The following is a 15,461-nucleotide window of genomic DNA, read 5'->3' on the forward strand; positions in this document are numbered from 1 at the left end:
TCGTATCTTTTGATATAGTTATAATTTGGACTTTTCTAATACTTCCCTCATCTGTCTTGGTCGGTGTCCGTCGATGGTGGTGACGTTGACACCCCCGATTTGTTCTGACGTCTGTTGTGTCACAGATAGGTTTGATGTAGTAAGATTATTAAACAAAACCACTGTGACATTATAGCACATGCCTTAAAAAAATCATTTATCAATCCACAAACTTTGGAGAACCTTTAATATAGACGCCAAGTTCAGCACCAGGGGTGGAGGTAAGATGGTGAGGCTGTGATACTGTTCCTTTCTGTTTCCCACAGCTGTCTGGCTAGGCAGACAGACAGACATGATCTTGCTTTGTTACAATCATCTTTTTAAATTTTACCTTAATTTTTTTTTGTACAGATGGAGTCTTGCTCTCTTGCCCAGGTTGGTCTCAAAGTCCTGGCCTCAAGCAGTCCTTCTGCCTGGGTCTCCCAAAGTGTTGAGATTACAGATGTGAGCCATCACACTCGGCCCTCCACATGGTCCTCCGACACCATGATGAGGTGGTGATCGGAGGAGGGATTGATGGGAGTCACCCCAGTGAGAAGGGGTGAGATGAAGGGGGCTTATTTTGGAGGGATGGCATGAGCAGGGTCCTGAGAGATAGGAGAGGTCTGTGAGTAATCACAGTAGGGTCCATGAGGGACTGAGAAAGGGGACCTGGATAGGCCCCATAGTCACCTCTTGTGAAGGAATTTGGGTGTCACTCTAAATTAGGAAGCCATCAAAGAGCATGATAATTTTCTGTTGAAGCATCATGCTGCTTACCATTTGGACAAGTGTTTAGAACCGTCAAGATGGAATGAGGGGCCGAGTGTGGTGGCTCACACCTGTAATCCCAGCACTTTGAGAGGCCAAGGCGGGCGGATCACCTGAGGTCAGAAGTTCGAGACCAGCCTGACTGGCCAACATCTACTAAAAATACAAAATTAGCCAGGCATGGTAGCGCATGCCTGTAATCCTAGCTACTTGAGAGGCTGAGGCAGGAGAATTGCTTGAACCCGGGAGGCAGAGGTTGCAGTGAGCCGAGATCACGCCATTGCACTTGAGACTGAGGGAACAAGAGCGAAACTCCGTCTTAAAAAAAAAAAAAAAAAAAGATGGGATGAGGGCCAGGTGCAGTGGCTCATGCCTGTAATCCCTCCACTTTGGGAGGCTGAGGTAGGAGATTGCTTGAGCTCAGATGCTCAAGACCACCCTAAGCAACATTGTGAAACCTCATCTCTACAAAAACTAGCCAGATGTGGTGGCACATGGCTGTAGTCCTAGCTACTCAGGAGGCTGAGGTGAGAGGATCACCTGAGCCTGGGAAATCACAGCTGCAGAGAACTGTGATTGCGCCACTGCACTCCAGCTTGGGCAACAGAGTGAGATCCTATCTCAAAAAAAATTTTTTTAAATTAAATTTATTCTTAAGTATTTAATGTTATTCTTGCCATGGTGAGCAGGATTCCTTTATCCTATTGTTGTCAGGCATGGGCAAACCTTTCTATAAATGTCTTTCGTCTTAGGGGCCAGGTGATCTCAGTCACATGTTCTTCTTTGCTGCTGTTCACAACAGCAATGAGAACACAAGTTAAGTGGCTGTTGTGATGTTGATGAGAGACCATGGTGATGTGTGCTAGGGAGCAGATGTGCAGGTGAATAGAAGTGCATATGTTAGAGAGTTCCTAGTCCGAGGAGGGTGGGTATCAACCCTGGAAAAGGAGCTTGAAGGTGATTCCTGCGCCCCAATGCCCCCTCAGAAATCACAAGGAGGGTAAAATCACCAGCAAGTCCCATAGAGGCAGTGTGTATAGGCCAGCTGGCCTGGGCTGTGTTTGTCCAGGGAGAACAGCTGTAAGCTGAGCATTAAAAGGACAGTTTTATGTCTTGCTTGTATAAACAGTGTAATGGCAGGTTCAAATTACTGATTCAAGTTTGAATCCTGTTCTACTGCTTATAGTAGTGTATCCTTTGGCAAGTTATTTTACTTCTCTGAAGCTCAATTTCTACTTTTGTAGAGTTTGTGCGGAAACCAAGTAATATTATGCTTACTGGCCAGAAATAACTGTCATTTATTTAGTAAGAGGTCAGAGACGTGCCTGGCACACACGGACACTTAGCAACTGGAAAACTGCAATTATTACTGCCATTGTCGCCATCATGATCTTCCATCGCTCCACTCCTCCTTCCCCACTGTCGTGTATTAAGGCCAAGACAGTGAGTGGATTTGCTCATTCTCTTTCTCTCTTTTGCAAGGGGTAGGAAAAGGGGCAGTGAGGGACCATGGGTTGGCACAGTTTCCCCCGTGTCAGATTCCTGGGGAGATTTTGCTTCTTGTTTTAATACAGACGTTAAACTCCACTCTTCCCTCACCTCTCCCCTTTTATCTGTTGCATTTTGCCGCTGGACCTTGGCATTTATGCACACCATGCTCATCCTGTGTGAATAAACCCTCTGATCTCGGGTTGTCGCATACTTTCTGACCTTGAGAGTGTCTGCATCATCCTTGTGCACTGGGGTGTGGAATACTCTGTCCTTTTGGGCTTTTTATGGCAGTGTCCAAGGACACATTTCTTTGTTCAGCATTCACCCCTTCTTCCTTCTTCCTCCTTGTACTGCTCCTGATGAAAGGTGCTCCCCTCTTCCTGAACCCTGCAGTCCTCTTCCCTGACGCCTTTCTCAGAACATCACTGCTCTGCGCTTTCTGAGCCTCATCCTCTCCTGTGCTCTTTCAGGTCTAAGGCTTCAGGATACTCCAGGCACTACTCTGGAAGGGGTGGGTGAAGAGCATTGGTGGTTCCCCCACTGTAGCTTGTGAGGTTCAATTAAATGCGTGGTGGAGTAAATGGAGCACAGAGTTACTTGCTGGAAGGTATTCTTCCTGGGATGGAACTGTCTCTGTTTGTCCCTAGTGCTGGGGATGGTGGTGAGGGGTTTGCTGCTGCAATGGATGTTCATGTCTGGAACACCAAGATGAACTTAACCTAGGAGAGTAAATTTATTCTGCTTTAAATAATCACATCAGTTTCCTTAGCCAGGCATGGTGGCTTGCACCTGTAGTCCCAGCTATGTGGGAGGCTGAGGCAGGATGATCACTTGAGGCCAGGATTTTGAGACCAACCTGGGCAACGTAATGAGACCCCATCTCTTTAAGAAAAAAAGTCCCATCATTTTCCCTAAAGTTGATATAGATAAGGGTGATTTGAAAGCTCTGCTGACTTGCTAGATGTGGGACAAAGAGCTTATTGGTCCCTTGAAATATGACTATATGGCATGTGGCCGGGTAAAAATCTATCAGTATTTCACTATCCTCTTTTATCTTCTGAAAAAATAAACTTCTGGTGGTCTCAAGGTAGAGGTCCACTGTGGCTCCTTCAGGCAGATTTTATTTGTAGGTGTGTTTATTTTCACTCTGGGTTTTTTGCAGATTTTGGGAAGATGATGGGTGGCAGTGGCTAAATCACAGTGTAAAAGGCTGATGGATTTGGCTACACAAACATGATGACAACTCTGGCAGCTCAAAAGGTCATCCCCCAAATTCAGAAACAAAAAGTGGGGATAAAATGTTTGCATCAAATACAACAGAGATTTAAAGGATTAATATCCTTAAAATAAAGACCTGTAAACGTTATAGAAAATAGGCAAAAGACGTAAGGGGATAAACCACAAAAGAGGCTCTGTGGTTGCCAGCAGACATGAAAAACTCGTGAATCAATGCATAGCAACATATCTGAAAAATTATCCACTTGCACAGATTTTATATATGTATATATTTATATATAAAAATACATATATTTATATATAAATATGTCTATATATGTTTATATATATTTATATATAAATATGTCTATATATGTTTATATATATTTATTTATATATAAATATATATATATTTTTGAGACAGAGTCTCGCCCTGTCACCCAGGCTGGAGTGCAGTGGCACAATCTTGGCTCACTGCAAGCTCCGCTTCCCAGGTTCACACCATTCTCCTGCGTCAGCCTCCCCAGTAGCTGGGACTACAGGCGCCCGCCACCATACCCGGCTAATTTTTTGTGTTTTTAGTAGAGACGGGGTTTCACCATGTTAGACAGGATGGTCTCAATCTCCTGACCTCATGATCTGCCTACCTCGGCCTCCCAAAGTGCTGGGATTACAGTCATGAGCCACCATGCCTGGCCTGCACAGATTTTATGTATTAACGACTATCAAACTTTGTAGTGTCGTAGTGATCCCTGCAGTAGAGTTTCATATCCTTATTAAACAGCAGAGTTGTGATGGATGAGTTAGGACCTGTATGTGGTGGGGGCTGTGGCAGAGTGGTGGGACCCCTGAGGTGGTCCGGATGTGGCATTTTAGGCTTTTCATTCATTTCTCTCTGGATGCTTCATCACTTTTTCCTCCAGTTTTTACTGTTAATGATAAGAAGTCTGATGTTAATACTATCTTTCCTTTGTCAATAAGCTGCTTGTATTTGTATGTTTTTGGTTTTTTTATGACAAGAAGTTTCAAGATTTTTTTTTTTTTTTTTAAACGGAGTCTCGCTGTGTTTTCTAGGCTGGAGTGTAATGGCACAAGCTCGGCTCACTGCAACCTCTGCCTCCCAGGTTCAAGCGATACTCCTGCCTCATTTTGCTGAGTAGCTGGGCTTACAGGCACCCGCCACCATGCCCGGCCAATTTTTATATTTTTAGTAGAGGCAGGGTTTCACCATGCTGGCCAGGCTTGTTTTGAACTTCCGACCTCAGGCGATCCGCCCACCTTGACCTCCCAAAGTGCTGGAATTACAGGCGCGAGCCACCACACCTGGCCAGAAAATTCTTTTTATAATGACCAAGCTGGAGTAAGTCCCACAGATGTGCTTCTGTGTGGGCTTCGCTATATGCATGTTCCTGCTCCTCTAACTGCCAAGTGTATCCCTTGGAGGACCTGATCTTGTCCTTAGAATCAACATGGCACATCTGGGATGCCATCCTCGGGAGAAGGGAAGTGTCTTTAAACGAAGATTTCACAATCTCAGCCCTCCTGAAATCTTGGTGTGGGATCTGTCCTGTGCATTGTAGGATGTTCAGCAGCACCCCTGGCTTCTACGTACTAGATGTTAATAGCTCTCCCCCAGTTGTGATGGCCGAAGACATCCCCAGACATTGCCAGATGGCCCCTGCAGGGCAAAATTACTTTGGATTGAGAACCACTGCTTTAAATGAATGTGGATAGCATGTGAATGAAAATGCAAAATGTGCATGAATATGCAAACGAGAACAACCACCCCGGAAGAATTTGATGTGTGTTCCTAGCTCTCTATATTTCACTTATGGAACTTCATGTTCTGGCAGTGGTTTCTTTTGTTTTCCTTTTTGGCCTTCTGATTGCTGAACTCTAAAATTTGTGTAATTCTTTCTCTTTTTTATTTCTTTACATTTCATTTTTCCCCTGGCTCATCCAAAGTATTTATTGAACGAAGTATCCTATGAAGAGTTCCTTGAACAGCAAGTTCTGTACTTGTATTTCCAAACTACTTGCAGGCCTGTCCTCACATTTGCAGGACAGCTTGGTTGAATTCTTTATTCCTTGTGGGAGGATAATTGGTGGTAAGATCTGATGTCACCCTAATTGGAGTACCAGAGGATGCGCTCTGCCCTTCCCACCCCTACCTGTTTGCATTATTTTTTTCTTTATAAAAATTCAGGTATAGGCCGGGCGCGGTGGCTCAAGCCTGTAATCCCAACACTTTGGGAGGCCAGGACGGGCGGATCGCGAGGTCAGGAGATCGAGACCATCCTGGTTAACACGGTGAAACCCCGTCTCTACTAAAAAAATACACACACAAAAAACTAGCCGGGCAAGGTGGCGGGTGCCTGTAGTCCCAGCTACTCGGGAGGCTGAGGCAGGAGAATGGCGTAAACCCGGGAGGCGGAGCTTGCAGTGAGCTGAGATCCGGTCACTGCACTCCAGCTTGGGTGACTGAGCGAGACTCCGTCTCAAAAAAAACAAAACAAAACAAAAAAAAACTTCAGGTATAGTTAGGCATGTTTCCTTGTATGTTTGCCATTCCTTGGAGGGATCCTCTGTGCCCTCTCCTTTTTTTTTCCTTTTGAGACTGATTCTCACTTACTGTGTCGCCCAGGCTGGAGTGCAGTGGTGCGATCTCAGCTCACTGCAACTTCCACCTCCCAGGTTCAAGTGATTCTTCTGCCTCAGCCTCTCGTAGCTGGGATTACAGGCATGCACCACCACTCCCGGCTAATTTTTTTTTTTTTAGTAGAGCCACAGACTACAAGTAGCTATCTTAAATTTCAATTAAAATTAGATACAATTAAAATTCACTTACTCATTTGCACTAAGCACATTTCAAGTTCTCAGTAGCCACATGACTGTTGGACAGGACAGATATATAACATCTCCCTCATTGCAGAAAGTTCTATTAGGTAATGCTGGGTTATAAGATATAAACCATATGCATATCAAAGAAGTACCTTAGCTATTTTTTTTCTCCCTAGTATTGTGATATTTTTGATAATTTGGTTTAGTGGTCCCCGTCTCTAGTGGGCAATTCAGAATCAGTGGGTGACTAAATGAAGAAGGGATGGGTACCTGAAAACTGTATTTAGGTAAAGTATTTTTTGGATGCTTGTGGATAATGTGTAGTATGACTTTTTTTCTGTGCAAGAAACTTAGTGACAGCATGGCCTGTGTTGTTTTCATGCTTTGGGGTGATTTGGCTGTGCTCTTCTTTTCTAGGTGCTAAGAGATGCCGTTTGCGGGCCTCATCTCTGCCTGAGAATCGGGGGCTCCAGGCACTAGAAGACCCGGCTGATCCTGGGCTTCTTGCTTAAATAAGCCTTCACTTCCAGCTGCTCTCCAACGGCTGTGCAAACTACTCGCTTCTCTTAATGATGGGTATTGGTAAGAATACCACATCCAAATCAATGGAGGCTGGAAGTTCAACGGAAGGCAAATACGAAGACGAGGCAAAGCACCCTGCTTTCTTCACTCTTCCGGTAATCATATTCTCTGTCTTTCTTAAATCTCTTGAAAGTAGTTTCCATATGGAATCGACATAGGATTGGCTTTAATGCTTATGTTTTCAGTGAAGGTTAAGGCATTTGCAAACCAAATACTTTATATGTGAGATAGTCTTTGGGCTAACTCTTGGGTTTTAGCTGTGCTGTCAGCCTGGAGTCATCTGCTGGGATTAACTCCAGGAAGGAAGCATGCATTGCTGTTAACATTTTAAATCTAGCCCATTGCTACCTGTGTCCTGGAGGATGTTGAAGGCTTAATTTTATCTTCAAAAATGTACTCTTAGGAAATAATGTGCAACCCAACATCACACTCATATTGCAAGCTGGGAGGATGAATGACTTACTGCTTGGAACCCCACTGTCCATATGTATTACAGTAGCAGTGTCCAGCATGGAGATGGTTTTATCCGAATAAGTGATAGCAGTCAGATAAGGCAGACTATACACATTCATTTATATTCAGTAAGAACATTTTTTCCCAGATATAGGATGATGATTTGTATAAAGTTAACTATAATGTGTTGTTTTAAAAACAGAAAAATGCTCTTTAGAGTGATCTTGCCTCAAGATGTTTTCCTCTTAATATTGGAGATGTGGTTAATGGCAAGAATAGTATTCTAGGATTTTTTTCTTTTTTTTTTTTTTTGTTTTCTCTTTTTTTGAGGCAAGGTCTCGCTCTGTTGCCCAGGCTGGAGTGCAGTGGCGCCCTTAAAGCTCACTGCAGCCTTGACTTCCCAGGCTTAAACTATCTTCCCATCTCAGTCTCCCAAGTAGCTGGGACTATAGGTGTGTGCAGCCTGTAGTCTACTACAGCTGGCTAATTTTTTATGCTTTTTGTGGAGATGGGGTCTCGCTGTGTTGCGTAGGCTGGTCTTGAACTTCTGGGCTCAAGCGATCCTCTTGCCTCAGCCTCTTAAAGCACTGGGATTATACGCATGAGCCACCACGCCTGGTTTCAAGATTAGTTATTGTTATCAATGTTGTGTCTGAAGCTATTGGCATGCCCCATGGCCTAATGATAAAAGGAATCAACAGTAAGACATTTGAGGGAAGATGGATCTACAGAGGTGTCAGGATTATTTTTTAAGACTGGATCTCACTGTGTTGCCCAGGTTGGAGTGCAGTGGCACAATTAAGGCTCAGGCCTCCTGGGCTCAGGCAGTCCTCCCACCACAGCCTCCCAAGTAGCTGGGACCACAGATGCCTGCCACCATGCTCAGCTAATATTTTTTATTACTTCTGTAGAGACAGGGTTGTTGCCCAGACTGGTCTTGAACTTAAGAGCTTGAGCTCAAGCAATCCTCCTGCCTTGGAGATTGAGTCTCACTCTTGCCTACACTGGAGGGCAGTGGTGCAATCATAATGCAGCTTTGAATTCCAGGGCTCAAGCCATCTCACTCAGACTGTCGAGTAGCTGGGATTATGGATGCATGCTACCAACCCTGGCTTGAACATGGTATCTTTTTTTTTTGGAGACAAAGTCTTGCTCTGTCATCCAGGCTGGAGTGCAGTGGCACCATCTCAGTTCACTGCAGCCTCCACCTCCCGGGTTCAAGTGATTCTCCTGCCTCAGCCACCCAAGTGGGACTACAGGCTGGGACTCCCAACTGGGACTACAGGCACGTGCCACCACGCCTGGCTAATGTTTGTATTTTTAGTAGAGATGGGGTTTTGCCACGTTGGCCAGGCTGGTCTCGAACTCCTGATCTCAGATGATCCACCTGCCTCGGCCTCCCAAAGTGCTAGGATTATAGGCGTGAGCCACCATGCCTGGCTGAACATGGCATCTTTAAGTACATTGATTGACTACTTTCATCCACACTGTATTTATTTGTTTATTTCTTTTAATTGTATTCTCAGAGAGGTGTTTAATTTTACAGCTGGCATTACTATTTTCTTTTTTCCTATAATGAAAAATTTTGAAACTGGATTTTCTTCGCTGTTGAAGGCTTAGGGTTGACACAGGTTTTCTAGGGGAAGGGGCATCAGTCAGTTGTTCAAGATTAAATTACATCTACTTGAAGAGTGAATGGGAAGGTCTCATGCATGGGGGTTGCCTCGTCTCTTTTGTGGCTTTATTTTGTCTTACAGCCCAGGAGATGATTCACTCTCACTTCCCTTCACTTTGGGGACAAGAACTTGAGCATCTCTCAACCACCAGCCTTGTCATTATTCCAGAATTTAAGATTTACTTATTCTAGGTTAAGCTTGTAGTATTTTATCGTTAGCAGTTGAATTCGTCATTGTATGTGGTCAGCTTCCTCATTCCTTGTTGTTTCTTGTGTTCTTTTTCTTCCCTTTTAGTTTGCTTTTCATTTAAGATACACCGATAGTCTGGTCACCATCTTAGTCTTTGTACATCTGGAAATAATTGTAGTTTGCCCTCCACTATTATACGGACTTCTGTGAATGATACACACCAACCTTCCAGCCTGTCCTCATTTCTTTTTAGCTGCTTTCACTAATGATTTAGGTATCCTCTTCCAGCACTGCCTTCTGGATGAATCCTTCAGTATTTTCCAGTTTACTTATTTTTTTGTATACAGTCATGTATTTGTGTTGAATTTTTATTGCAATATTATACTTCTAAAATTTTTATTCAGTTAACTTCTGCCTATTTTTGGCCCTTAATTTCTTGTACGTATGCGTTTCTTTTAACTGTGACTTCATTTAAATCATTGGGAACCCTCATATACTTATGAAGTCCCTCCCTAGTTCTCTTTCCATCTGGAATCTTCTGGGAATTTCATCTCTTTCTCTGTGCTCCTGTGGGGTTTGTGTCTTCTCATTATGGATCCAGTCCAGAGGCAAACCCTAGGGTGGAGCCCTCATTGTCTTCCCCAGGGTTGCCAACCATGGCATGGAAGAGTGGGGGAAGCCTGCCTGTCCTGGTTCAGCCCCCACCTTGTTCCCCTGCTGGAGCCGAGGCTGCCTGGCTTAGGGCTTCCAGGCTCAGCCCAGCAGGTCCCACTGTCAGCCCCATTTTTTTCCATAAGTGTTTTTTTCTCTTTTTCTTTCTTTTTCTTTTTCTTTTCACACAGGGTCTCATTCTGTTGCCCAGGCTGGAGTGCAGTGGAGCGATCACAGCTCACTGCAGTCTTGACCTCCTTGGCTCAGGTGATCCTCCCACCTCAGCCTCCTGAGTAGTTAGGACTGCAGGTGTGTGCTACTGGGCCTGGCTAATTTTTTTTTTTGGTAGAGATGGCATTTCTGCATGTTGCCAGACTAGTCTGGAACTCCTGAGGTCAAGTGACGCACCTGCCTCAGCCTCCCAAAGTGTTGGGATTACAGGCGTGAGCCACCGTGCCTAGCCCATACATGTTTCTTGTGTATGGAAATGTTTTTCTTTTTAAGCTTGCCTATTTTGAGGTTTTTCCCTCTATCCCTGTACATTTTTTAGGGCAGGGTTGGGAAGGAATACTGCTCAAAGCATTAATTTCCAGATCCAACCTAAGTAGGAGTCCTTGTGAGAACATGGGAGCTGAGAATGTGGACGTAAGCCATAGTTGGGTGTAAATATGATGTTAATTATAAAGTTGATTTAACAGTAGAGCCATTTAATTAAGGATGTTGTGGAATTTTTATCCCAGTCTAGGGCTATAAAAGGAAGCCTTAAAAGGGGGACGAAAATAGTTTTAAAGTTATGCTAAATTGAACTACAAAGAGTAGGAACAGAGTTGGAATCATGGGATGGAGCTGCTGGGAGGAGAGAGATGCCAAGGATAGAGGTGGCAGAGTCCAAACTTGAGCTCCCAGGATGATTTGGCTTCAGGGATGCCAAGGTGGGCCTTAGTCTGAATTCCTAAAGCTCAAGATGAAGTCGATTACATAAAAGAAGGAAAACACGGAAACAAAACTTCATCAAAGAATGTTCACAAAGGAATAGTTCGTGGGATGGAGTTTTGGGTTGTGGATAGTTTTGTTAGAAAATATGTTATAGGCTGGGTGTGGATGCTCAGGCCTGTAGTCTCAGCACTCTAGGAGGCCAAGGTGTGAGGATCACTTGTGGCCAGGAGTTCCAGACCAGCCGTGGCAACATAGCGAGACCCTCATTCATACAAAAAATTTAAAGATTAGCTGGACGCGGTGGTGCGTGCCTATAGTCCTACCTACTTGGAAGACTGAGGTGGGAGGATTGCTTGAGCCCAGAGGTTCGAGGCTGCAGTGAGTCAGCAGTTGTATCATTGCATGCCATCCTTGGTGACAGAGCAAGACTCTGTCCCCAAAATATATCTAAAATAAGAACAGGAACATAGTACTGCCCGTATTGAATCACTAGTGAAATTGCTACCGTAGGTCAGCTTTTAAAGTAGAAGAGCATTTTGAATGATTTGCCCATTGACAGGAGAAAGGTGAGGGGCTCAGTTACAGTGGGTGGCTTCCCACTGCCTGATGGATGGGATTAGTGTGGGGGCAGCTGGTTGGAGGCAGGGGCAGTGGAGTAGGACAGGAAGAATTGGTGGGTCTAGGAGATACCAAAGGCGTGGGAATAGTAAGAACAGAGGTGAGGCTGATAGAAGAGATGATAGGAGGTTTTGAGGGCCAAAGATGGAGATGTTTCGGATTCCCATCAAAATTCTATACATAAGAACCCGATTGGGTGTATGGTGGCTTTGGAGAAAATATGAAGTCTAGGGAAAACTCTTAAGTTTGGAGGTTGGGGAAGATGGAAGATGATGGGTTTTACTTGAGAAGTTGTGGATTTGAACTGTGGTGCTCCTAGAGCCTGCAGGCACTGGGGGTGTGGGACTTGGTGCACACAGAGATCAGGAGAGCCGTAAAGACTCACTGTGACGGCTCATGTGGGTGGTGACTGATCCGTGGGAGAGGGTGCTGCTGCCGGGCAAAGCTGGCGGAGGAAGATAGGGTTGAGGGTCTCACTGTTGGAGATACCCACAGATGAGTGACTGGGAGGATCATGCCAGGACATTGCTGCCTGCTAGTGCCTTGTTTCATCCTGGCCTTTGCAAAGGTAAATATTGAAGAATAGCCAGCATGACAGCTTTGGGTTTTATCTTTTTGTCTGGATCTGTGCTGTCCAACATCATGGCTGCTAGTCACACGTGACTGTTTACATTTAAATTAAATACTGTTAAATGAAACGTGAAATTCACTTTGTTGGTTGCACTCATCAAGCACTCCATAGCCACACGTGGCTAGTGGTTAGCCCATCTCTGCTTGCTGGTTAGGGCATTGCGAGGCTGAAACGTTGGCTCTTTTGCCTTAGAATCCAAAGCTGGGCTTTAGGCTGTCAGCTGTTAAGGCATCTAGAGAAAGGTGTGCTGGAGTGCAGCGAGGTTGAGCACCAGTAACCAAATCTGGCTGTTCCTGAGAACCAGGCTTGTAGAGTGTCTCCTGGAAAGGGAGGCCGGGGTGTGTGGCTGATAAGGATCTCATCTTTAGAGATTCTCTTAGGCATCCTGTGTTGGATGAGTGGAGTGCTTCCCATATCTTTTTTTTTTTTTTTGAGACGGAGTCTCACTCTGTCGCCCAGGCTGAAGTGCAGTGGCGCGATCTTGGCTCACTCCAAGTTCTGCCTCCCAGGTTCATGCCATTCTCCTGCTTCAGCTTCCCGAGTAGCTGGGACTACAGGCACCCGCCACCACGCCCGGCTAATTTTTTTGTATTTTTAGTAGAGATGGGGTTTCACCGTGTTAGCCAGGATGGTCTCAATCTCCTGACCTCGTGATCCGCCCACCTCGGCCTCCCAAAGTGCTGGGATTACAGGCGTGAGCCACCGCGCCTGGGCGCTTCCCAGATCTTTAAACAAAATAAAACAAAACACCCACACAAACATTTTACAAAGAAAAAGAACAAATCCATACTTAGAAGTAGAATGTCCTCTAGGTCAAAGTAAGAACAAGAGACATGCCAAGCCCCAGGACCCATGGAAATTAGGTCATGTGGTCAGAGTTGATATCAAATAGGGGGAACATAGCAAAAGATCTTCTTCTTATCTCACAGGACTCTAGTTAGGCAAATTCTTGTGTTTTAAAGTCAGCTAGGAAATGCTTAAATAGAGGTGAATGCCCATGGCAAGAAATAGGAACCAGAAAAAAAAAAGTCCTGATGAACGATCATACCCTGGGGACATTGATCCCAAAGTACAGACAGGAAGCACGGCCAGAAAAAGGCTGTGTGTTTGCTCAGCAGTTCTTGGACCACCTAAACCTGGAAGCCCAGTTAACAGCCCAAGCTTCCTGTTAGCACAGGCACGGCTGTGACACACACAGCCTGTTGTTTCAGCGCGTCGTCATTCAGAGTCAGGGAAAGCGTTTAAGCTTCCTTAAGCTTCTTTAACAGCCTTTGTGAGAATATTTGGATATCAAGAGTAGATTATTCTGTCTGGAGATATTAGCGGCATGGACTGAGGAGTAACTTTATGAGGTTCAGTCTTAACAGAGAATGGGAGAAATACTCGTGGGTGTTCATAAGAACCGACCACTTCTCATCTTCCCTGGATGTGTGTTCTTCAGAACATGTAATGGGAAGAGCCCACAGCCTCATGTTCCTCCATTGATTTAACGTGTCTGGTAACCAGCTGCTTACAGCCCAGTGGGGGACATATGGCAAGACAGCCAGCATACCATCAGTGTTAGGGTTTGAATTCCACATGGGTGCTGTGATAGTGTCCATGTGAGACCCTTGCCCAGCTGTACTGTGGGGTAGGCCTTGCCGGTCAGATGAAGGTTCCCAGGGGAGATAACATGGAACTCCTAAAAAACGTCTAGGTATAGCAGGTCAAGAGGAGGGAGACTGAGGGCCTCTCAGCTTAGGGTGGGCATGGCAGTGACTTGCTTGGGGCGCATGTTTAGTGCAGAGTACAGTGGAGGTGGAGATGAGCGGTGGTGATGCAGAGGAGAGGTCATCGTAAATTCGCTTGTTTTGGGGTAGGAAGTTCCTGCGGTGGGTGCTGGGGCAGGAAGGGTCTGGAGATAGGAAGGCAAGTTAGGGTGCTTATGCAGTCCAGGTGTGAGCCGATAGTGACCTGACCTGGAAAGTGCGGAGGAAAGGAATTCTTCCATTTAGCAGATGATTATTGGGCACCTGCTTCGTGTGAGGCTCTCTGATTTTTATTTTATTTTATTTTTTTTTGTAGAGACAGGGTCTTACTATGTTGCTGATTTCAAACTCCTGAACTCAAGCAATCCTTCTGCTTCAGCCTCCCAAAGTGCTGGGATTACAGGCAGGAACCACTTTGCCCAGCCACAGGGCTTCCATTCTGGTGTGGGAAACAGGCAAGCCACAATAGAAATAAGTCAAATGTATAGATGTTCGATATTGACAAACACTGGGGAAAAAAAGTAAGGGAGCGGTATGGATGCTGAAAATTCAGGAAGCCAGGAAAGGCTGTACCAAGAAGGCGGCCTTTGAGTAAAGTCCTGGAGGAGTTATGGGAAATCTCTGTGTGGGCTTCAAGGGCAAAGGCCCCATGGCAGGGGGGTGCTGGTGTTGCTCCACCAGGGTGAGCATTGACCAGAGATTCTATAGGCCTTGTGGGCCTGACCAGGATGTTGGCCTGAGAAAAACCTTTGGAGGCCTTTGAGCAGAGATGTGACATGCTCTGCCTAGTGGGGAGTAGGCTAAAGAGGAAAAGCAGGAGGCCAGGCAGGAGCTGGTGGCCCTAGGACAGGTGTGCTGACAGCAGCTGTGTCCTCGGTGCTTGCCCTGTGGAGGTGGGAGAAGCCCTCAGGCTCTGGAGCAGACCTGGTCTCTGTGCTTTTGGGCTGGATGAGGGTGGGAGCAAGTCCCTTCAGAAACAAACACCCGTTCCAGTTGAAAAGTATGTCAGGAGAAATTCTGACTCTGGAGGGAGGGCAGGGAGGAGCCACAGTGGAGGAAGGGTTGGCTGGAGGTGTGGCCCAGAGCTTTGAAAAGAAGGGGCGAGGTGCTGTCCTGGAAGAGACTCCTGGAAGGAGCTTCAGGAGGAGACCTGGGGCCTGTGGGGCTGTGTCCTGATGGGTGTGCCTAGCAGGCAGGAGGTGAGCAGGACAGAGTGATGGTGCGGCTCAGAGTTGCCCTGTGCAAGGATGGGGGGATGCGAGGATGCCCCGGAGCAGGGGGGAGGAAGGCAGCCACCAGCACCAGGGACCCATGCTCCTTTATTTCCTTTCCTGTTTCCCTTCCCTCCCTTCTTCCTTCCCGTCCCTTCTTTTAAGACAAGTGACCGTGGCAGAAAGATGTAGGGAGGTACAGTGAAGAAACCATTTAATGGCTGCTTCGGTTCCTCTAAACCCCTGAGTATATGATGACAGATTTGAATATGCCCATTTTCATCAGTGAAAAGAAAGCAAAAGGTTTTTTGGTGCAAATACTTTTATTCTAAAAACCAAGCAAGGAAGCCCAGAACATGTCCTTGTTCTTGTGACTTTAGTACCGGGTTCTGTGAAGTTCCTTTTTGTACATCCCTAAATAGAGAATTTG

The 15,461-nt window shown here is 45.7% G+C and overlaps 1 protein-coding gene across 9 annotated transcripts in view; it reads left to right on the top strand.

Annotated features, from left to right (window-relative positions):
• SLC23A2 (solute carrier family 23 member 2) overlaps positions 1-15,461 on the top strand; it is a 150,092-nt gene that overhangs the window by 63,297 nt on the left and 71,334 nt on the right. For all 9 annotated transcript variants that reach the window (XM_028827430.2, XM_077948953.1, XM_077948952.1 and 6 more), the window contains 1 exon segment: positions 6,754-7,013. In XM_028827430.2, coding sequence (XP_028683263.2) covers positions 6,906-7,013 — 108 coding nt within the window. In that variant the 5' untranslated portion in view covers positions 6,754-6,905.

Source organism: Macaca mulatta, chromosome 10, assembly GCF_049350105.2.
Source record: "Macaca mulatta isolate MMU2019108-1 chromosome 10, T2T-MMU8v2.0, whole genome shotgun sequence".
Classification (NCBI taxonomy): domain Eukaryota; kingdom Metazoa; phylum Chordata; class Mammalia; order Primates; family Cercopithecidae; genus Macaca; species Macaca mulatta.